General features: G+C 43.7%; 3 protein-coding genes across 5 annotated transcripts; 1 reads left to right on the top strand and 2 right to left on the bottom strand.

Moving 5' to 3' along the window:
- Nucleotides 1-19: 19 nt before the first annotated feature.
- Nucleotides 20-16,649, bottom strand: LOC120444665. 3 transcript variants are annotated; one of them, XM_039624509.2, is made up of 6 exons: nt 16,336-16,649; nt 15,705-16,268; nt 5,177-5,385; nt 3,151-5,102; nt 1,763-2,462; nt 20-1,699 (listed from the first exon to the last, which is right to left on the bottom strand). In XM_039624509.2, exons 1-6 carry the CDS (start codon nt 16,386-16,388, stop codon nt 930-932), a joined length of 4,248 nt encoding a protein of 1,415 aa, XP_039480443.1. In that variant the 5' UTR covers nt 16,389-16,649; the 3' UTR covers nt 20-929. The 3 variants fall into 3 exon arrangements, with proteins under 3 accessions (XP_039480443.1, XP_039480445.1, XP_039480444.1); XM_039624511.1 differs by lacking the exons at nt 15,705-16,268; nt 16,336-16,649 and adding exons at nt 5,473-5,494; nt 5,573-5,621; XM_039624510.1 differs by lacking the exons at nt 15,705-16,268; nt 16,336-16,649 and adding an exon at nt 5,473-5,621.
- A 293-nt stretch (nt 16,650-16,942) lies between these two features.
- LOC120445003 (serine/threonine-protein kinase TBK1) lies at nt 16,943-19,596 on the top strand. The gene is made up of 6 exons (XM_039625049.2): nt 16,943-17,111; nt 17,194-18,220; nt 18,277-18,556; nt 18,608-18,683; nt 18,745-18,869; nt 18,936-19,596. Exons 1-6 carry the CDS (start codon nt 17,028-17,030, stop codon nt 19,504-19,506), a joined length of 2,163 nt encoding a protein of 720 aa, XP_039480983.1. The 5' UTR covers nt 16,943-17,027; the 3' UTR covers nt 19,507-19,596.
- Nucleotides 19,597-19,653: 57 nt separating this feature from the next.
- Nucleotides 19,654-22,505, bottom strand: LOC120445002 (cerebellar degeneration-related protein 2-like). The gene is made up of 2 exons (XM_039625048.1): nt 22,351-22,505; nt 19,654-22,266 (listed from the first exon to the last, which is right to left on the bottom strand). The coding sequence occupies exon 2, from the start codon at nt 22,223-22,225 to the stop codon at nt 19,856-19,858; it is 2,370 nt and encodes a 789-aa protein (XP_039480982.1). The 5' UTR covers nt 22,226-22,266; nt 22,351-22,505; the 3' UTR covers nt 19,654-19,855.
- Between the last annotated feature and the right edge of the window lie 231 nt (nt 22,506-22,736).

Genomic DNA, 22,736 nt, shown 5'->3' on the forward strand with positions numbered 1-22,736 from the left:
TCACAGGAATAAAAAGCACTTTTCATTTATTTCTATTTTATTTTTTTAGTTTCCTTTTTTAATCGTAAAAGAACATCTGTAAATGTTTTTATTTGCTTCCCAACATTTTGTTCAATCTCGGAGAACAACAAAACGGCAAACAGAAGGCTGGCGCACCAATACATCTGGCTAATCAAATGGAAAACCACACGGCTGACCAAATCGATATTACTCTTGCCCAAAATCCGACCAGGCTTAAAGCAATTCAATTCAAAGATTCTAAATGGTAAACATGGTATATTATGGTTTGCCGCTGGCAGCTGGTTGCTTTCTTGTTAATTTATACCAAGCTTGGATTCTCTGCTGCATCGTAGTGATAGGCCGCTAGGTTCGCGGGGAAACTGATCAATGGAACTGCGTAGCGAAGCGGCATCTGAACACCTAACGACTTTGCTCACTATTTTGTTTAAATGTTGAAATATATAAGTTAACACGCGCAACGAAGATATTGCGAAACTGCCAAGTTGCAGACCGGCATGCGAAAGACCGAAACTGCTGAATACGCCGTCGAATAATATAATAATATATAATTTTAATATTTTTAATATTAATATTTTAATGTTATACAGAATAAAGAGCAATCAAATAATTTACATACATAATTAACCTAGGCTGGTTTACCTTACGCAAAAAAGCATACTACAAAATACATAAGTACTTAACTTAAATTTGTTGCTTTTCACTTAACAGTCAATTGCATTTCTCTGCAACAAAAAAGGAACTCTCACTTGTTCTTTACTTCACAGACCTCTCCAAAATCCGCAAAAAAATATCTAATTGTTTGGACAAACAATTTATCAAAATACAAACCCAAAAGGTTTTCTCTAAATCTATAAGAAAATGTACAATATGCGCAAATTTAAAAACTAAGTCGAAGGACTGGGTTCTAGTTAAAAATCAAAGGCCTTGCGAAACAGGTTGTTAAGGGCGCGCTGCTTCTTCTTGGTGGTGGATGAGGTGGTGCTGCCTCCACTGCCACTTCCACTACTGCTGCTTGCCAAAACACCGGACGTTGCGTTGCCATTCCCATTGGGGGTGATGCGTCCCTCCCCAGAGGACAGAATGGCCTCGCCCAGTATCCGAAAGGAATTCTGTGTGACGGTGCTGGAGCTAAGTGGAAAGTTCACCTCCGACAGCGACGAGCTGTCCAGGCTAGCGCTGGGCAGACTCTTGCTGGCCAGCTTCGCCTGCTGTTGCTGCTGGTGCTTTTCGCTTCGCTTGAGGCGGTACCACTCCCAGGATGTGGGCTCGTGAACAGAATGGCTGTTTTTGACGCCATTAAAGCTGTAGCCCTTGTTTTTGCTTTTGCTAAAAGGTGACTTAAAGAAAGCCGGCGAGGACAGGCGTCTCGATTTCTTGGTGCCTTGCTCTTTGGCTGGTTTTCCGTCAACTGTGTCCACAATCTGGTAGCCCGAGGGTCCTTCTGGCATAAACTCATTGTAGGCCAAATCGCTGGTGGGAATAAAGTTAGCTAGATCATCATCGTCAAGCATTAGGCTTTCGTCGAAGTCGCTCTGTGTGGCTGGTTCTTCAGCTTGCAGATCAGGCGTATTGGTGGCTGGCGCGGATTCCTGGCGTTTAAGACCCAATGGTTTTACTTGCTGATGGGATTTCTTCTTTCCCGCCTTCCCGGAGCTTTGCTTTGTGCTTTTAAGGGTTTCTGCAAAGGAGATTTCTTGTTTATATTTGAATTTATTCCAGGGTTCTGCAAGCCAGTACTTACCCACATCAAAGAACTTGTCCGTTTGCTCGCCCCATGACGTCTCCGTGGTATCCAGACTGTTGTGCCACGAGTGCTTGGCTCCCTTTCGCCTGTGCAGAGAATTTCGAACGTTCGCACCGCCGTTTGTGTTAGCAATCAGCATATTGGCTGCTATGTTATTGTTACTGCCATAGCAAACGGAAATTTTGCGCTGCCGGTTTGGGGGATCCTGCTCATGCATGTTGCTGTCCCCACACTCCTTTAGAATGAGCATAGCCTCCTCGCTTGGACGCCGTTGCTTGGGTGTGGTTTGACTTGGCATCTGCTCATAGGACTTACGACGATCCAATTTGGGTTTTGCAGCCACAGGTGGATGGCCAGCCTGGTCCTTCTTCAGTAACTGTTGTTGCTGGCGTCGCAGCTTGCGATAGTAGACAGTGCCCAGGACGAGCATCAGGAAGATACAGGTGCCCACAATGATGATGACCAAGATGCAGGCCTGCACCTGGTAGGACAACGCCCTCACCTCGCCCGCCAACTCCGCGCTGTGCTGCTGGTACAGCTGCTCCTGTTCTACGTACCGCCTGCTTTGATCCTCCAATTGGCGCACCGTGAGCGTCTGTTGTGTCAGCGTCTGCTGTAGCTCTTCGACTTGCTTCTTGTAGCGCCTCGAGAGCTCCTCCAGATATTGTCCAGAAAGCGACATGTTTCGTTCGAGCGCCTAAGGAAGACAGAAGACCAGTGAACGTCGGTGGTTAGCGAATGTTGCGGGAGGAACACGGGGAGAAATAGTTAGTATGTAGCAGATTTTATTTAATCAATTAAACGAATATTTTAAAATTTACCCAGCAAAGCTATGAAGGCATTTCGAAACACCATTAGTATCCAGTAATCACTTTTTACCCCAGCTTCTTAAACCAGATAATACAAGTATAATAATAAGAGTTCAAGAAAACTACCTAACTAATACCAGTATATTTAGCATTTCATATGAATTTTTTATGTGTAGCTTTGTTAGGGTTTCGAATGGATTCGCATATGTATATTGATGACGTCGGTCGGCAAGGTAGCGAGTTGGCTGGCAGAATTGTTACAAGGATGAACCACCGCACAGTCCTTGCACGGAGTCCAAAACGGGAAGTGGCTGCCGCTGGTAATGAGCAGCCAGCACGCAAGTCGACTATAAACAAGTCAGAGGAGATTATACTCTTGCCAGAGTATAATTTTGCCTTTGACTTCCTACCCTGCAGACGTTTCTTCTATGTCCCACCCTAACCTGCGTGGGTTGTTGTCTAGCTTCTAGTTTCTAGTTTCATTGTCTGTTTATTTCTGTGTTATTTGCCTCTTCAACTGATGACGCACATCAATGGGCGAAAACCCACTTAAAACAGGGAGCTAGAGCCACTCACCTTTATGCGATTGGAGAGCCTAATGAACACACTCTCCGACTGGGCTCCATTCGTCAGTTTCTGTTGCATATTAACACTGGATACAATGGCTGGTCCTCCTGCTCCGACAAAGCCAGCTCCTCCGATGTTGCCGTTTCCGTTCACCACGGCAGCTGCAGCGGCAGCTGCACCTCCCCCAGCGGTTATCGAAGCCACCGTAGTGGTCAGTAGATTGTCAATGCCCTCCCAGTTAGCTGGATTACCCTCCTCCATTCCCAGATCTCCGTTCACCGAAGCTTCTCCAGAGGTCGGGGGTGCATTTGTGCTAGGAGCGTCAGCGAATGATTCTACATCGCTGAGCTCCAAAGTGGTTGGAAGTGTTGGCTCCGGAGGGAGCTGTACTTTAACCACTACTTCCTCAGATTCCGACGGCACATTGAATATATTCACGTCGGCAGGCGTAGAGTTTGTTGTGGACGCTTTTTCGCTGGAGGTCGGCGACAGGTCCTCCATTGAAGGCACTTCCTGGCTTATCTCGGGCACCACAACCTCAGGACTGGGTGTATGGGGTTCCCTTATGGGCGCTCTCGGCTGGCGTTCCTTATTGCTGTCACAATCCTGACGAATACCCGTAGCAGTGGCGTTATCCTGCACTGGTTCTGGTGTGCTGACGTGTTGCATCAGAGATGGCGCTTTTGAATGGTGTTCAGTTACATTCTGCTCCGCCTGGATTAGTTTACACATGGCTCCAACGTGTTCCGCTGGCAACATACTAAGGAAGTAGCTCTGTTCCTTGCCCATTTTACTAGCGAAATCCGAACCCATGAGGCTGATCCCGAACTCCTCCTGGCACACGCGACTGTGGACAAGATCTGACCGTAAGCGACTGAGACTGAGGAGCGCCTGCAGCTGCTGAAACTGACAGGATAAAAGTCTGTTAATTCTCTCTACCAGTGTGGTATTACAATTGCTACAGCTGTAAGCTTCAAATGCTGGCGTTTGACAGAGCACAGATTCCGCTGACCATTTAAGAGCCTTTGTGGGCTTGACCAGAACCTCTGCGGCTTTCTTCACCATTTGCATCACAGCATCCGAGGCGCTTTGAAAGATATTGCCACCACTGCCCACGGCTGCCTTCTGTTCGTGAGCTCCGTAGTCATCGTAGAAATCGTCCAGGTCATCGCTTGGTCGGATTTCAGTTTCGAAAGCCTCGTACTCGGAGGTGCCAAACACTCGGAACAACGACAGAGGGCAAAAGTGCTCATTGGCGTAATGCGATGTGATTTCAACGCGAACGAATTTTCCAAATAAGTGAGGATGAAGTTCAAAAGTCTGAATTGTTCGCTTGTCCTCTGCAGCAAAGCGTCCCACATTGCTCCAGTCTCGGGTGGGGAATCGCTTTGAAACGGCCACCGTAAAGTTTTTGGGGGACGAACTGAAAAGCTCATAGTTGGCCACGTCCACCTTCTGCGCCTGAATGGCCTCACAGAGCTCCACCACGAACCAAATCCGACTTTCGCAGGTACTCAACATGTACTCATCGGTTGATTGGGTTAGCACAGCCTCCGTATGCTTGGACTCGGAATTGTGAGCGATTATCTTGGCTCCGCAATCCGGCGATGCGTAGTTCTTGGAGCGCAGCTTAAGCGTAGGCAGTTTTCCATTGGAAGATCCAGTGTAGTTCTTGCGTTGGGCGGACTTATTTACCACCTGCTGCTCCAACTCCATTGCCTGCTCTCTGCTGGCCTCCGCCTCCATTTGCTTTTGCGCCCACTCGGAAAACACTGGCATGGGCACTTCCTCGCTGGCTTTTGTAAGGTTAGCCGTGCCCTCCGTCTCATTGAATGCAGTTGATCCAGGCTGCAGCTCCTCACTGCTCTCTTGGGTTACGCCTACGGTGGTAGCTTCTTGTGTGGCTATTCTTTCCACTTCTATGCCTCCGCCGGGATCGTTTATCTTCGGCATTTGCTCATCTAGAATTGGATAATTTGAGATTTCGTAGTCAAAATCTGGCTCTGAAAGGTATAAGAGAATTAAGATGTCTTGCCTTTTTGAGGAACTTCCTCGTCAGCCTCCAACACTTGCATGGGCTGGTCCTGAAGAGGTGGCTGCTGGTGATGTTGCTCCTCATCGCTGTGGTTTCCCGCTGTGACCAGGGACGCGTCTAGGATAACCGAATCCAGGCGGTTCTTAACTCGATCCAGCGGCAGCTCTGTTATTGTTACCGTTGGCAGCTCAGTAATTATCTCCGGAAAGCTAAAAGATGAATGAAATTTGGGAAATCAATTTTGAAATGAGTGTCTGTTTTTGGGCGTTTTGGAGGCCATTAGGTCAATATCCCACCTCATGAACACGGTTGATATGGCTATTATTTGGGAGAACCATATAATCCAGAAGAATATTAGAAACATCGTCAGGTTGGTTTTCAGCTTTTTCAACTCACAGCAAATGAACTTCATAACGAACTGTAGCAGCATTTTTCTTACATTCATATTTGAGGCTCTAATTTCGGGTAATAATTTATTTGCTTAAATACGTATGGCTTGATCTAGCAACTACAGCTGTGACCCTGCCGTATTCTAACACCCATCCGTCTGCATCCGCAACCGAGAACCCAAGAACCGAGGTACAAGCCACGTTGGAATCTCTACCAGCTGATTACCGCGAAGTAAATATCTGGAGCAAGCCATAGAACTCAAATGACGGTGGTACAGAGTACGTAAATGTGAAAACAAGTACTCTAGCTCACAATACACAATGAGAACGTTTTGCTTTGTTTCACTTAGCTTTGTGGAAGCGAAACACCAACAGCTGTGAAAAACGTCAGGCGAACTTAAAAAGGTATGGTAAAAACCCACACGTCGCACAGCCATTTCAATGATCCACATTTAGAGGCGTAATCGATAAGAATCGCTTATTTATTACTTGACATGATCTTGCCGAGAAATATTAAAATAAATAACACACAACAATATACAAATGCACAGTTTAAACAGCTTTCAAATCTCAGAGTCAAATCATCTTTTGAAAGCACTATTTTATAAATAGAAACATATATTCTCTATTTTGTCACTTTTGCGGCTTCAATTTTGCACTTTTGCAAAATATTCAGTGCAGTTTTGCAATTATGTTGAATGTTTGTTTTAAAAAGATTTTAGAATACCTGTGTCAAAGAAAATCTCTGACAGGCTGAATGCAGTATAACTAATAAGCAAACTTATTAAGCAAACTGAAAAGATATAGTATATATGGCTATATATGGCTCATTATAAAAGCCTTTCAAGGAAAATAGAAATTGCGTAAAAATAGAAATAGAAAATAGAAATTGTGTCAAAACGCTTATTTAAAACATTATTGGGGCCGTTGACGGTTTTCAAATAATCGGATCAAACTATGTCAAGTTGAGAACGTGGAAGGGGTAAATAATTTTGATAGATATAATCAGATTTTATATGCATTTCTTTGTCACTGGCCGCCTTTAACAATGAAATTGTAATATAATTGCGACTTTACAGACCTGAATACATTTTTTAAATGCGTTTTCACGCGCTATAGTACGTATATTTATTGTAGGAATATATTCTTTCATTTCTGCCACTCTTGGGTGCCTTTAGGAATGTGCATTTCCTGTTTCCTTATTCACGAGATTAAGTTGCAGTCAAATAACTTTTCCGTCTTCCTTTAGCATTTTCCACTTTCGTCACAAGAATTAATGGTGGATTTCGATCCAAGAATAAATACGAATATATTCCAATGAAACGCGTTTGCCTAGTCTGTTCTCATTTTGATTAGATGTTTTTAAATTAAAACGGACATGTCTGCCTTCAAAACAAAGGGACATTTTGACATAATCAAATGCAAATACAAATAAGGCTGCAATGCAAACCTAATGCAATTGCAATGAAAGTAACTAACCGGAGCAAATAAAAAGTGTTGATTTTGTAGTTTCAATTGGGTATTATGAATTATTATCAATAACTCAAAATAAAAACCCAACTTGTTACAAGGACAGCTCAACTTGATGCGACAGCCGGGATGAAAAACTAACCTTTCGAGTGGACTTGGACCACCTCGAATCTCGAAACTCTCGAAGCGTCACGACGTCAAAGTGACTCGAGAAAAGTGAGAAAAAGAAATGGGCCTTTCGGGGGGCAGCATGCAACAATTAGCGCACATTTGTATGCACCTTTATTGCATAATAAACCCGAGAGTGCCCATCGCCCAAGCAGTTTACTTAGCTCTTTCCAGTTTTTCGTTTAAAGGTCCCGAGCTAATTAACCGAAATGGGCAACTGTTAGTTCCTCTTTCTCTCGGCATTTTGGAAAAGTGCATCAAATGGGTGCTGCAAAAAGTGTTAAACGCGTCCGATTCGCGAGCGTCGAGGGGGCGAGAAACTCCCATTCGAGTCGGCCCGACATATGCAAATTCCCCTCCTATAAGCAAGAATTCTGTAATAATTATTGGCCTGCGTTTGCGAGTCTTGTCAACAACGCAACGCCCACCAAAAATCCACAGCTGGCTGTACATACATATATTTACGACTTGTCTGAACAAAAGCGCAGAGTTAGGTATTCAAACTGTCTGCCTGGGCAGTAAGTCAAGCCATGTAAGGAATTTTGGGTTAGCCCGGCCGTTCCGGCAGTTGCGTTTTCCTAGATACTTTTTAACCAAGCTGTCTACACGTTGGTCAGGAATTTCTGGCTTTTCTTCTCTGCTCAGTTTTGAATAAATTATTAAGCGCAACATGTTTCAGCAACGATGCGAAAAGTGCTTCAGCTTTTAAGGAGTGCAAGAAGTGAAAATATTTTATGAACCCAGCTCTTTGGGCCGAACTCTCGCTGAAAACAGATTTATACTTTTCGATCGCATTTAAATAGAAATGCCGGCTCTACTTCATTAAAAATCATATCATTTGTTTTGTAACTATTAATGACTTTTAATGACTATATCAGTTTTCTATTCGTTTGTTTCTTTATTAACTTATGACTTACTTAAAAGCATATCTAAGTGCTTACATAAATGTTTAAGTTGTAACCCAGATTCAAAATTGTGTGAAGTTTAAACACAACCAAACAGTGATGCGAAAAATTAATCTTAATTGTGGTTGTCGTTTCTCTATAAACATAGATCTTCTCTGTACGGCTGCCAAAAATTATGGGTTGAAATATTTTTAATATCTTTTGCGTTTATTCTGGGACAACATTGAAATGTCTCACGAACGCATAAAATATCGTTGGAAATAAAAACGGAATATTTCAACAGTGGGTGTGTTTACCCATTTACAATTACTATAGATCGAGCATCTAGTGTTTGTTCCTCCCAAATCCAAAGACTCCTGTTTGCTCTCCGCAAAAATTTGCACAGCCCAGAGTGGCTACAAATAGTGATTTGATGAACTAACTGAATTATAAACATTTGGAGCCAGTTCGGCCTAATGGGTATCCGGTTGGCAGATCAAACAAACATTAACTGAGCCAAAGTCTCAATCAATATTGCCACTTGGCAAACAGACGGTGTTGGCGGAAATAATTGCAATTAAGAGCTACTATTCATGTTGACTCGATCGACATGCGAAATCTATTTGGCCTGAGTATCCTTTTTCAGGATAAACGGGGATCTCAGGTGTGATAGTTCATAGTTTGGTCTAGTGTCGTTGGTCCTTACAAGGACTTTCTTATGCCACACACAAAGAAAATATATAAATACGCCCTAATTATTGTATATCTAACGAAAAAATAAAAAATTGAATGAAAAATCCTTACAAAAGAAGGACTACTTAGTTTAAGGCGTTGTCCTGCTCTTGGGTATAAAATAGAAAGTTTTGGTTGGGAACAGCTACGTTGCCAAAAGTATGAACGGAATATGATGTACAAAATTGTATTTCGAAATCACATATTGAATTCTTATCTCTCTGAGTCGGCAATTACGTTTCAATTCCAAACTAAATCAAGGGTCGTGGGAAAAGTGCACTGCAGGCACATTTAGACGCACAACGCGAACGCGATCGCTCACAAGGATAACGAGGATACTAGATAGTGAATCCGACTCCGACTTCGACTCCGACTCGCGATCCCAAACACCCAACGACGGGAGGATGAGGATGAGGTGGCACCACCGGCGTGGTAGCGGTGCACACGATCGCACCACTGGAAATCGAAATGAGAACTGAACGTATTACGGAGTCGGCACTAGGTAATTGTGGTCCAAGTGTGCAGATATATTTGCCGCCACATCTCAGAGAGCCCGATATGACGGGCCAGGCCAACAAGCTCTGGCTCAAAGAGGCACTACTAGATACTCAGAGAGCATGAGTCGGGCGGAGAGCATTACCTCAGCACTCGTGGCATCCACATTCACATCCACATCCACTTCGACATCTCGCAATCATCTCGAATCGGCCTGCACTTGCAGGTGAGAAGTAGCGGCTGCATTTTGCCGGCAAACTTGTCGCCCAGGTTCCCCGCTTCCATCCTGGGAAGAAACTAACGCCTCTGCTGTGTGTGCTGCCTCCAAAACACCCAATTGATGGCCAGAAAGGAAAGCCCCTAAAAGTGGCAAAGCTTCAAATGCGCTCAGGTGCGAGTAGATCATTTTTTAAAGACCGCTTCTCGAGGTAGTTGCGCTTATCTCCATGTATCGCTAGTGAGAGGGTCGGGTAGTTAGCAATTCCCAATCCGAATACTTTCGATTATTGCCAAATAATATTTATTTAAGCTTCGTACTATTGAGAAGAAATTCAAATCTTATCTAACAAAATCTACAAATAAAATGAAATTTGACATTTAAGAGTGCAAATTAAATGGCAAAATGTGCGAAATTGGCATTATATTAAAGCCACTATAGTTTTAATGAAAGACACCAAAAAAGCTTTCCAGAAACATATGTTGCCTGAATTTAGATTTGCAGTATAAAGAGCTGTATAATAAATATATATTTTTCGGCATAATAAAAATACCAATTGGGAAAGTCATTTCAATTTTATTTTATACACATTTTCCCAGCCGGACTCAGGCCACTTCCACCCACCCACCAGGCAAACAAGCAGGCAGCCAGGAAAAATAGATTTTCTGCGCCAAGCAGTTTTGCCAAAGCATTTTTGTGGGCCGAATGGATGGTGCCGTGTGTTCCTTGCCAAGGGGCACAGCTGCATTTGGGTGGCAATAGGTGTCGGAAACGGCTTTAGCCCCCACAATGGCTCCCCGATCCCGATCCCGATCCCGCACAGGAAGCCCGCTGGCCGAGGTCTTGGCTCCGCCATGTGACAGGTTTATGTCTAAATCTGTTGGCCAGCCAGGACCATTAGCATTCGGCGTGGGCCAGGCCCAGATCTGGCATACATATGTCCTCATGCAAATGAAACGCTGTATGAATGCAAAATGTTTACGGTGTGCCCGGGAGACTGGGCTATATAGTTTATGATCGACGATAGCGATCGATGGCTGGATGGACAGAGACATCGGGCCAATAAATATGAGCAAATATTTGGCCGAGCATAATTGCAAGTGCAACGGAAAGTGAAATTCCAAGTTAATCGTAAACTAGCAACGTGGGCACAGACAGACATATTGCACTGTTGGCCAAGCAAATAAGGTCTATAAAATCAAATGTGCCTGGGTGAAAGACACAGCCGACTGAGTGCCGCCGATTGTCTTTGATGCGTGTTCAGCTTTGTTCAGCAATTTGTTTTGACTCCTTTTGTGCAACACGGCAAAAAGGTTACGCGGGCCAAAAGTGTCAATTGAATTGAACGATGCCAGCAGCAGCATCGCTTATCCATGTTGCACTTGCAACTGCAATTGCAGGCACTTGCCATATCTATGCTGCTGCACTTGCCGCAGCACCGCCATTGCAAGATAAACACTTGTAACGCGAAAGTGCTTTTGAACCCTCGGCGCTTACACAATGAGCCATGGCAAATGCAAAACTAACTGCAGCAGTAACAATGCCACAGACTGTGCACGGAAAGAAATACACAATAAATGAATTAATTTGAGTCTAACAAAAACACCCTTTTAGCTAGTTAAAAATAAGTGATGCTCGCACAGACAAAAGTTTCGATTCAAACAAGGATGACGAAAAATGATCTTGGACTTGACTTTATATGTCACATCATAGGTACTGAAAATATTATTATTAAATATTATGATATGGTTGATAGCTTCTCTTCGTGTACCCTAAGACGCTAGACATACACACGAGTTGTTAAGTGGTTGAAGTATTGGCAGAGCCATCAGTCCGTCAAGTGGGTGGCCAGCGGCGGCGGGGAAGGGGATGGGGATGGGGATGGGATTGAGGATGGGGAAGCTGGAAAATCGGGAGAGGGTCTCCCAGCTGCAGAAGAAAGTTGAAACGGCAGCTGGGGATTGAACGAGGATTTTTCTCTACGTGCCTCAGAGGGTGGATTCCAGGTTAAAGTTTGGGCCCCAGCCAGGCAATTGAACTTTGTGCCCAGATCCTCGATCGGCAGTTAAGATTGGGCTGGTTGTTGTGCTTTTGGCACAGCTTGCTGCTGGCAATGTAGATGTTTGTATCTTGGAAACTGACAAGTTTTGAAAATCAATAATCGCACAATGAATTATGCTCCGTGGTTTCTAAAACCGTAGAAGGAAACATTTAAATAACACCTGCTAAAGCAAGTTATAAAAATTTAAATTAGATAAGATCAAGCATTATTTTATTTTTCCATTTCAACTATTAGGGAAATTCAATTACGTACCTCCCACTCGTACGAATATTTCATCACCAATTTCCGCCACAGCTCAATAAGCCCACATCAAGAGTGCAACCAAACAAACAGTTTACTCAGTTTCCACCGAAGAATTTCGAATTAATTTGTTTAACAACAAAAAACGTATAATAACTCAAAGTAGCGGCGGCAGCTGCCCTGCCCCTCCCTTTTACCCACCATTTCCCAGTTGAACACCTACGCGTCTCGAGCATTTTTCACTCCGCGAGATGCCAAAACGTCTACACGTCTACGTCTACGACTACGTCTACGTCTGGGGTCCCTACTCCTCCATCCACCACCTGCCGGCTCTTCCGCCAGATAATCAGTAACAAATAACAAATGCAAGAGACCACAGCAAGCGGAGCAAAAAGAGATGAGAGAAAAACGCCGGCAGAAACCGGCTTTTCACAGGCCCTCTCTCTGCGACGATCGCGCGTTTTTTGTTTTTCCGATTTTTATTAGAGAGGCGCCTAACTAAATGAAACAAAGTAAAATATAAAAACAAGAGGGAAAAATGCGAGAGGAATGCCCACGAAAGACAGGTGAAGGCGTACGACAGCGGCTTAATCAATGCAGCTGGACGAGATCAGTAATCGGCGGTCACCTGGCGATCAACTGGCGATCAACGATCAGCGATCGCGATCAAATTGATTGACGAAAGTCAATGGGCGCACGCTCTCAATCAATTAAGTATGTATTTGGACATTGAGGCTGGGCGATAAGATCGATCATTTCATTTTGTCGTGGGAGAGGAGGATTGTTCGTGCGGATCGTTGAGCGATCATTGACAGCAGATCGGCGCTGGCTGCTTTATCTATATAATAATCCTACGGAGCTGTAAGTCCGAGACATTTGCATAAGTGCCATTTGCCTGATCGCCGTGAACGATCTGCGAACGATCTGGGAAAGTCCATGGGACACAGGGAGAAAATGTAGACTCTCGGAAATATAAAATTCGCAAATTTCATATATTATTAAAATCGGGTGAAATTGCATGCTTCAACACACAACTACCATACATTATGAGAACACGCTATTAAAACATAACATATGTCTTTGATTCTGGGATGATGATGAGAAACTTCCCTCTGTGTAACTGGGCGTACTTACACACATGATAATGGCCTTTGCCAAGTGTGATTACGCGCAACAAGATCATGATGCATTTGAAAGCCCAAATGGTAAAAACTCTTTAGAGAGTCCTTCGCGTCGAAAGTGAAAGTAAGGCCTCGGCCTCGGCCTCGGCCGGCGAAAGATTCGCCGCCGATCACCTGCCAAATGCAAACCATATACAAGTGTACAAATATATACAGTCTCCAGCAGCATGTGTGTGATGTGTGAGATGTCTGGAAGGCCAACATGGATTTTTATTCTGTCGGCTGCGTGCTACCGCCGCGGCTGAAAAATTTATTTATGTCTATCTTTCAGGAGGTGCTTGCGAAAATTGTTAACGGAAAATGCAAAAAATGAAAGTAAATTCGTACAGATAAAGCCATTTACGGGGCCAGCCAGACACAAACATGACATCAAATCGAAGCCAGCTCTGATTCGATCCCATTTAACACTTTTACCACCCTCGATTAAGCGGCGCACTAAAATCCGAGTGGCGAACGATATGGAAATGTGTCCAACGAGGCCTTTAAAGGATCTGCGAGTAAGCGTTGGCGACTGGATACTGGATACTGGACACTGGGGTGCTTTTAAAAAGGCTGGCGCTGGGAAATGATACACTTGAAGGAAACTGTGGTGGAAATTCTGGCAAGCTCTTTCAAGCTTATAGCCGAATTAATTGTATTTTGGATGCACCCTGAAGAGTTTTAACATTTTGTATTAATATTATACAGTAGTACATCATTATTGGAGGATGTAATATTTGAAGGCACTAAGGTGAATAGCGTGTGTATTTCAGTCTCCAAAACGAACAAGGAGGCCTTCGTCTTATCTTATTATTTGCTTGCCACTTGTGCAACAACACACAGTGCCTGCGAGTCGTAAGCCGCAGCGTCGCATTTTTTCCACTTTTTGGGATGAATGAAATGGCCGGCCAGCAGTAGATAGGCCCAGACTGACTGGCGGAGGAGGCATTTAGAAAGTACACTCACGGAGGGGAAAATAAATTGAAAAACTGTAAAGCAAATTACCGGCAAAAGGCATTGTGACAAGACAACGCGTGGGAGATCGCCGGAGCACTGGAGCTGCATTGGAATTGGAATTGGAATTGGAATCGGTGGGTATGGAAATGGCGTTGGGTCCGGGTGCTAGGCGATCACGTCTGGACAGAGACAGTTTCGAATATAATTCACATGCATATGTATAGTTTGGCCCCAAGTTACAAAATGCCCGCGAATGAGTTATTATTTGAAATATTTTAGTACATGTCGGTTTAACTGCTAAAACGCAGTAAGCCGAGGGCTATGTAAGCACTTAAATTGGCCAAAGAAATTTCTATAGACCACGTTACATATACACATTTTATACTATAACTAAATAGTAAATCATTCGTCATGAGACAAAACCAATCATATATTTCAAGGAAAAACATTCCAGATTTGCAAAGTAATAAACAAAGCAAATATGAGATATCGGTTAACACCTTTCCAAGTCAAGCTTATATTCTACACTTCAACGATGAGGATGCACGTAAACCCAAACTAGACCGAAGTCTAGAACTTGATACGTGAGTGGCGCCAGCAAACATCTAAAAATAAACCCCAGTTACGTAGCTCCCAGCAATTACTGCACTTAATCAATTCCGAGTCAGTTCTATCAATGAAACGTAAACAAATGCATGTGGTTAGCGTACAGACAGATGTATGTACGTACATACCACTACTATACTATGCATGGTGTACGAGAAAACAATTTGCAGTCGCAGTCACAACGATTAATGACGTGTCACTTTCGCGTGCAAGTAAACAGAAATCCGGGAAATGCTGGGCAAATTTAGAAGAAGCTCAAATGTGCCACTTCGCTGGCGGAGAGTATCGCAGTCCGTCGATAATCATATTGTTGGACAGTTCTATTTATAGGTAACAAAAGCAAAGCGCCAGCAAAGTATTTTGCTGTGGCCTTGCCAGCAAGCAGGTGAGTGAAAGGCATCTTTGATCTCATCCAGATGTTGGTATGCTGCCGCATAGGAGCGAACCTAAATCGTGCCCGCAACCTCAAGACGTGACAACAACAAGCCCGGATTGCTGATAAGCTTTATGTGAGAATTATATAAAAGGCTATAGCTCTAGTACAGCTGATAACAGCGCCAGTTGTATGTAGATGACGGCTACTGCCTAAGAATTTCATCTGTTTAAGGCTATGTAGTTGCTTTGCTATATTTTTATGCCTCTGAATTTTTCATCAGTTTCCTTGAAAAGGAAAGTCCAAATAAATTCAGCCGGCCCATTCTTGTAGCCCTAATTCATGTTTAAGTTCAAGTATATAAGTCACGTCGATCGGAACATACTTTCGTAATAATAACTAAAATTGCGACAGTGGGAAATAGGCAAATTGAAGGCACGTCAGCGCGTCATAAGAACTTATCGGCAAAAACCCAGTCAAGTACATTCACAGGCATACAAAGAGCTGCGGCGAACCTTTAAGTAAAAAGGTTTCAAACTAAATAAAAAAAATAAAAAATTAGTGATTATTCACCTATTTATAAATGTATCTCCAAAATAAAATTCTCTTTTTCAAAAATCTATTACTAATTATCAAACTGACTTAGTCACGGCGAATATGATATGCATATTATGACAAATAATATTGATTCTTATACTATATCCCACCACCAAACTAGGGGCTTATATAACCACTACTACATTGGCCGCGAGTGTGGGATCAATAAACCACTCACCTTTCTTCCGCCTGCGGTGGTTGTTGTTCCTGCAGCTCCGGTGATTGCGGCTGGCCCGGCGCCGGCCCCTCCTTCTCCAATTGCTTTGGTTGCTCTAATTGCTGCGATTCACTAAAACTATGCACTTTTCCGGCACTACTACGCTTATTATTATTTAATTGATTATTTGGCACTTGGGCGGTGGATGAGGACGCGTCACCTACATCAGCAGCTATATCGATTTCACTAACATATTCACTATGGCTATTCGCACGCCGCTGGTCAGATAGCTCGGGCAGCTCCTTCACAGGCACTGACGTGTCCCCCGATATTGGCCGATTGCCAGTTTGAGGCACCGCGGAGGAGGAGGATGTGGGAACGATGGGCGCGCCTTCATGTGGAGTGGGCAACAGAACTCCAGCTCCATCGTAGAGTGGCGGGGGCGGAGGTTCCGGCTTTGGAGGCGCTTCCGGTTCCTCCGGATCTATATGAGTCTTACGAGCTGCATCCTTAGCTGAGCCGCCATCGCTGCTTTGAATTTGTGGATCTGCAGCTGCCACATTGTCGTACAACCAGAAACAGCAGCTGCAATCGGGAAACTCCCCTTAGAAATCACTTCATATAGGCATGGAAAGTATCTGTGTCAGCTCACCTCAGCAGCAGATTTATGAACATAAAGCGCACCAAGTGCAGCCGCATCTGCATTGTTTTAGTCGCTTTAACTTAACTAAACCGTGGCTAGTGCCTAATTGGCTAATTTACAATTCTCCCGAACAAACAAGGCCTTCGTTCGCCAAACAGTACGTGTGCCGTTGGGCCTAAGCTTTTGTCATGGATTAAGTGTTATTTTCCGATCGATATTGATCTCGTGTCTAGAACGCACCCAACTTCATTCTGAGTTAGTTTAAATAATAATAATAAATTAAAAAGCGCTGCAAAAATGTCAACGCGCACGTAAAATAACAAAAAACTAGTGATGGGCGTGCAATCAATAGACATGCTATCGAAGTAGCAGCTATCGGGTGAAACAGTCACAGTACTTCCTATCGACTACACTGGCTATCCGCGAACTAGAAGCCTATTTTTAAATTTTTTAAGTCTACACTAAATGAACTCCATAAGAGACACGTGTAACACGTGACAACATTAAACTAAAACTACAAACAATTAAAAAAAAATATTATAATTTTTTTTATCAATAAAAAGTTTAAAAATAAGACTGAGCTTATGTGCTGTACTATCGTATTATCGATAGACCTTGCTTACCAGTGTTTTTGTTTGTCACAATCGAGGGGCATTACTTATAACAAAATAATAAAGAAATAGGAGGGAAACAGCCACGAAATGTCCTTCCTGCGCGGGTCCGTGAGCTATGTGTGGTGCACAACCAGTGTCTTGGGAAAGGGAGCCACCGGCTCCGTGTTCCAGGTTAGTGTGGCTCACGGTGTTTAGAATTTCCCACCTGACTCACTACTCACTTTCCATTCGAATTATCCTCGGCTGTTTTTAGGGGGTCAACAAGATCACCGGCGAATCGGTGGCGGTGAAGACCTTTAATCCCTACAGTCACATGCGACCGGCGGATGTCCAGATGCGGGAATTCGAGGCCCTGAAGAAGGTCAACCACGAAAACATAGTAAAGCTGCTAGCGATTGAGGAGGATCAGGAGGGACGTGGCAAGGTGATCGTAATGGAGCTCTGCACCGGCGGAAGTCTCTTTAACATCCTGGACGATCCTGAAAACTCTTACGGTCTGCCGGAACACGAGTTCCTACTGGTGTTGGAACACTTGTGCGCCGGAATGAAGCACTTGCGGGATAACAAGCTAGTGCATCGCGATCTCAAACCAGGAAATATAATGAAGTTTATCTCGGAAGACGGACAAACCATCTACAAGCTTACGGATTTTGGTGCTGCCAGAGAACTGGAGGATAATCAGCCATTTGCCTCCCTATATGGCACAGAAGAGTATTTACATCCCGATCTCTATGAGCGCGCTGTTCTCAGGAAGTCTATCCAGCGATCATTCACCGCCAATGTGGATTTGTGGTCAATTGGGGTCACACTCTACCATGTGGCCACCGGCAATCTGCCTTTTAGACCTTTTGGTGGAAGGAAAAACCGAGAGACTATGCACCAAATCACCACCAAAAAGGCTTCTGGAGTGATTTCCGGCACTCAGCTGTCCGAAAATGGACCAATTGAATGGTCCACCACGTTGCCACCGCACGCTCATCTCTCACAGGGACTGAAAACCCTGGTGACTCCTCTTCTAGCTGGCCTTCTGGAGGAGAATAGGGAGAAAACCTGGTCATTCGATCGGTTCTTCCATGAGGTGACGCTAATCCTCCGAAAGCGTGTCATTCATGTGTTCTTCACCAATCGCACTAGTTCGGTGGAAGTTTTCCTGGAGCCAGACGAGCAAATTGACAACTTCCGAGAGCGTATTTTCCTGCAAACTGAGGTACCGCTGGAGAAGCAGATCCTATTGTTCAACAACGAGCATCTGGAGAAAAAGGTTACTCCACGAACGATAGGTGAGTCGGTTCATTTTAAAGATAATAGTGATTAAAATACTATTTCCATGTTCTAGCTAAAGCATTCCCTGCCACCACAACAGAGCAGCCAATATTCCTTTACAGCAATGACGACAACAATGTTCAGTTGCCCCAGCAACTAGATCTCCCCAAGTTTCCAGTGTTTCCTCCAAATGTCTCAGTGGAGAATGACGCCAGTCTGGCCAAGTCCGCTTGTAGCGTTGGTCATGAATGCAAAAGACGCGTGGACATCTTTACTACCATGGATATTCTTATTAAAAAGGGAGTGGAGCACTTTATAGAGATGCTAGTAACCACGATAACGCTACTTTTAAAGTAAGTGAAAAAAATAGATTTGATTTAAATATTAATTAACTTACATTTAAGAAAAACTGAGAGCTTTGACAACTTGCTTTCCACTGTGATTGATTATGCAGATGTGGTGCAGAGCATGTCCAGAGTGGTAAGCGGCTAGTGATCCCTGTGCAAAATAAATGTTTTAACCCGTATTGGTATTATTTAAGACTAAAGGAGATCAGGAGATAAAGACCCTGCTGAACGCGTTGGAAAATGTGAAAAGCGACTTTGATGGGGCCGCGGATGTGATCTCACAGATGCACAAACATTTTGTGATAGATGATGAACTTAAGTGAGTTTTGTAGAAATATGCATTGCATAAGTTATAATACCAATACATTACCGATTTCTTACCCAGCGATCAATGGACCTCCTCCATGCACGGAAAGAAGTGTCCTTGTAAGACCAGAGCCAGTGCGCAGGCCAAGTATCTCGTAGAAAGGCTGAGGGACTCCTGGCAGCACTTGCTCCGAGATCGTGCGACGCGCACACTGACCTACAACGATGAACAGTTTCATGCCTTGGAGAAGATTAAAGTGGATCACAATGGTAAACGCATTAAGGCCTTGCTCTTGGATAATGTAAATCCAACAGTAGCGCAAATCGCTGAGTGCCTGGCAGATTGGTATAAGCTGGCTCAGACCGTCTACCTTAAAACTCAAATTTTGGAGAAAGACGTGCGCGATTGCGAACGAAAGTTGAATGGCATACGGGATGAGTTGTATCATGTAAAGTCGGAACTTAATTTGGATGTGGACACTAAGACAATCAACAACAATAACCAGCTGGCCAAGATTGAGGAGCGGAATCGGTTAAGGGTCATGCAGCAGCAGCAACAGGAAGTTATGGCTGTCATGAGAACAAACAGCGAGATAATAAGTTTGCTTAGCAAACTGGGTATTACAAATGGAAGTCTTGAAAGTAATTAGACGGGCATATCATGAAAGTTCAAGAATATTTTATTCGCCTTTACTTTGTAAGTTAACAATAAATGTTTGATTTTATATTTGAATTTAAAATAGCATCTACATCGATTTTTCTTTCGAAACTTGGCTGAATACCATGAAAGAGTAAGATTTCTGTAGGTCATTAAATAATTTATTTTATCATGCTGAAATACAATTTAATTTCCGATAATAGTTATTTAGTTATTGTAATTTAACTGTCTATACATGAAAAGCGGACTAGACTGCATGGCACACACAATTTAAAAAATGGTATAATGCCCTATGGCTAGAATGCACTATATAATTGCTTATTTACATTCTCTAAACCAGTTTACTTTTGACGATACTGATGATGATGAGTCTTTCGAATGTTTGCTCCGTTGTGTTGCTGTCGCTGGGAATGTGATCTTGTGGGTCCATGTTCGCCGGCATCGGCCCGGCGCAAAACTTCGGCATAGGATAAGTCTAACTTTTTAAGTTTATGTAAATCTTGCGATACTGTGTTATGATAAAACTCAACGCCATTTAGCTCTATTACTCTACCGCGAGACGTCTGAGGAGTATTCATATTTTTGTTATAGATAACCATTGGGGAGCCATTCCAGTTGCTGGATGATGGTGTTGTCCGTCTCCGATTACTACGTCCAAATTCCGCATTCAATGTATCCGTACACATCTTTGAGCTGCCTTGCCCACCACGCTGGTTCATGGCCAGAGGACTTTTCTTGGGAGTAAACTCCCGGGAATTAAACAATTCGATACGATCTCCAGATGAGCTTTGGTTTCGGTGCTTTCGTCGGTTCTTTTTCTTAATTCCGACACCTACGGTTACATATTCAAGTGGTTCGCGCTTAAGTGGAGTAAGTATCTGGCCATTCTCCCTTATTGGCTTAAAATTCGATTCGCCGACAGTTGTTTCTTTCGAGGAGCTATTTAACAAAGTAGATTGCGTTAAGGACGATTGGTTTTGATGGTTTCGGACTTCAAAGATGTGTTTTTTAGCTGTTTTGCGCTCCAGTTTGGTAACGCACTCTGACATTGCAATCGACTGGTTGGATATAACTGAGGAGACGATACTCTGTGTGTCGTCAATGAAGTCGTCTGGAGATTCCTCCCTCTCGGGTGTTACCGGGGGTACTTTGGCCGCCACCAAGGGTAATTTTTCTGTAATCTGTGCGTCATCATGTAGGGACGGAAGCTTGTCTTCTTCGTTGTTATCAGCTGCCTTCTTGAGCACTCCAAATATCTCCTTAAAGAGTTCCCTGTATTCCGGGCGATTGCGGAAATGAGATTCAATGGGACTTACGTCGTCATAGATACTGAATTTACAATCGTTTCCATTACTTATTGAGCAAAGGAAGTAACTGGGTCGCTCGTCAGTTTGTGTATATTTGTTGCTAGTTTCATCCGAGAATCCCGACGAAGTAGTTTCTGATTCAGAAAACTCGGTTGGAGTGCGCTTACGTGTTGGGTCCAACATAAGGTCAGATTCCTTTGAGCTGTTAGCTATTGTTTCCGGTTTTTTGCCTTGACTGGATTCTGTCATGGTTTTTCCATCGGGATTGCTGGTAAAGTTGCTCTTGACCGCATTGGAGCTTCTCTTCACTTCCACTAGAGCTTCATATTTCTCGACTAGGTCTCGATACGGATTTGGTTTGTCGCTAGAGTTCGGATTAAGGTCCTCGGGAATCCGAAAGCGTTCCTTATAATCCGCAGCACTATTATCACATTTCGAGGTGCTTTCGCTTAATATGCTGCGATCGTCATCTTCATAGATTTCTTCGGTTGGAGCAATGGAGGATTGATCATCCATATTGGTATTACTTTCGTTAATGTCCCTCAGGCAGCGACTACACATTTGGCCTTGTCTCACGTCGTCCAGGAGGCTAAACTCCTCGTGCATCGACATTGTTCCCTCATTGGCACTGTTCTCTAGCAGACGACTCTGCAGACCTTGGTTGTCTTGGATAATGGTCACCAACTGCTCCTCCAGCTCGGTGCACCGCTGCTGTTCGGCCAAGAAGTCACGTTTCAACACCTCCATTTCGCTGATCAGCTTTACCAATTCCTCGTTGTCCTCACCCTTAACGGCGGTCCTCTCACACATGGTGGCGTTACTGAAGGAGAGATCTTCCAATCCTGTTGAGTTCGCCATGGCCATAACATCTAGTTTGGAGAACTCCACACTCGGCTCCTTGCACAGCGATTGAATGCTATGACTGGACACAGAACCCTCGGCTGAATGTTGCATTCTGTAGCGTTCCTGCTGGTATTGATCCACCTTCCGCCGCTCGGTGCTTAAGGATTGCCGGGCATCGCTCAGAAGTTGACTCAGTTCCTCGCAGCGGGCTTCCAAAACTTCCGTATTGGTGGTCAGCGACTTTAACTGCTTCTTGTCACGGTTTTTCTCCAGATTAAGCCGCTGATTGGCACGCTCCAGATCCTGAATGCCCACTTCCAGCTGCTCGTAAACCTTAAGCCGTGAATCATTCACCTCGGTCATTGCATTTATGTGCTTGCGAAGATGCAAAATCTCCAGTTCCTGCTCATCCCCCTTGATCTTGTACTCCTTGATGAAGGTTTCCAGCTCCTTATTGCGTTCTAGAAGCGTTTTCCCCAGTTCTGCTGCCAATTGCAGGTCATCGAGCATGAACTGTGATACGTTTTCACAGCCAGCTGAACCGTGATTGGATTCCTCCATCTTGGACTTGGACCTCTCTAAGCTTTGGCTTGATGCGAACTCTGGCGAAAGATTTAAAGATTCAAAGATTTAATCGATTTTAGTTCATTTTGCAGCAGAGCTTTCTCGCAAAACTCGGCAATTACTTGTCAAATGTCCTCTCAATGGTGGAAAATTGCTACAACAGTAACTTTTTTACTGTTTCATCCCCAAAAACAAAAAGTATGGTATTGCACCGACTGCAGAAAAAGCCCTCCGTACTTTAATGCAACTGCATTTACATGTACGTATAGTTTATTTATGGTTTTTATTACACACACCCGACTGCGGACAAAGAACAGAAATGGACTTCCTTGTAGAACCGGAAATAATTTTTTAATAGGATTATTCGCATTAGGGGTATTCCCGAAACAGATAAGAGTTACGATTTAAGCTTGCTTTACTTATACATCACATAAAAAAGTATTGTATTCCTAAATACCCACGAAATGCACAGATGTATAAATATAGTTTTGAGCCTTTAAAATATTGT

This window comes from Drosophila santomea, chromosome 2R (assembly GCF_016746245.2).
Source record: "Drosophila santomea strain STO CAGO 1482 chromosome 2R, Prin_Dsan_1.1, whole genome shotgun sequence".
Lineage (NCBI taxonomy): Eukaryota > Metazoa > Arthropoda > Insecta > Diptera > Drosophilidae > Drosophila > Drosophila santomea.

What these genes read in the sequence shown, in the direction of transcription:
- LOC120444665 (XM_039624509.2), bottom strand. Translation starts at nt 16,388, where the DNA reads ATGCAGATGCGGCTGCACTTGGTGCGCTTTATGTTCATAAATCTGCTG. An exon ending in TTCATAAATCTGCTGCTGAG is followed by an intron (nt 16,269 to 16,335) that starts GTGAGCTGACAC and finishes TCCCGATTGCAG; the next exon opens with CTGCTGTTTCTGGTTGTACG. An exon ending in GGCTCTCCAATCGCATAAAG is followed by an intron (nt 2,463 to 3,150) that starts GTGAGTGGCTCT and finishes TGTCTTCCTTAG; the next exon opens with GCGCTCGAACGAAACATGTC.
- LOC120445003 (XM_039625049.2), top strand. Translation starts at nt 17,028, where the DNA reads ATGTCCTTCCTGCGCGGGTCCGTGAGCTATGTGTGGTGCACAACCAGT. An exon ending in GGTTACTCCACGAACGATAG is followed by an intron (nt 18,221 to 18,276) that starts GTGAGTCGGTTC and finishes TCCATGTTCTAG; the next exon opens with CTAAAGCATTCCCTGCCACC. An exon ending in ACGATAACGCTACTTTTAAA is followed by an intron (nt 18,557 to 18,607) that starts GTAAGTGAAAAA and finishes CTTACATTTAAG; the next exon opens with AAAAACTGAGAGCTTTGACA.
- LOC120445002 (XM_039625048.1), bottom strand. Translation starts at nt 22,225, where the DNA reads ATGGAGGAATCCAATCACGGTTCAGCTGGCTGTGAAAACGTATCACAG.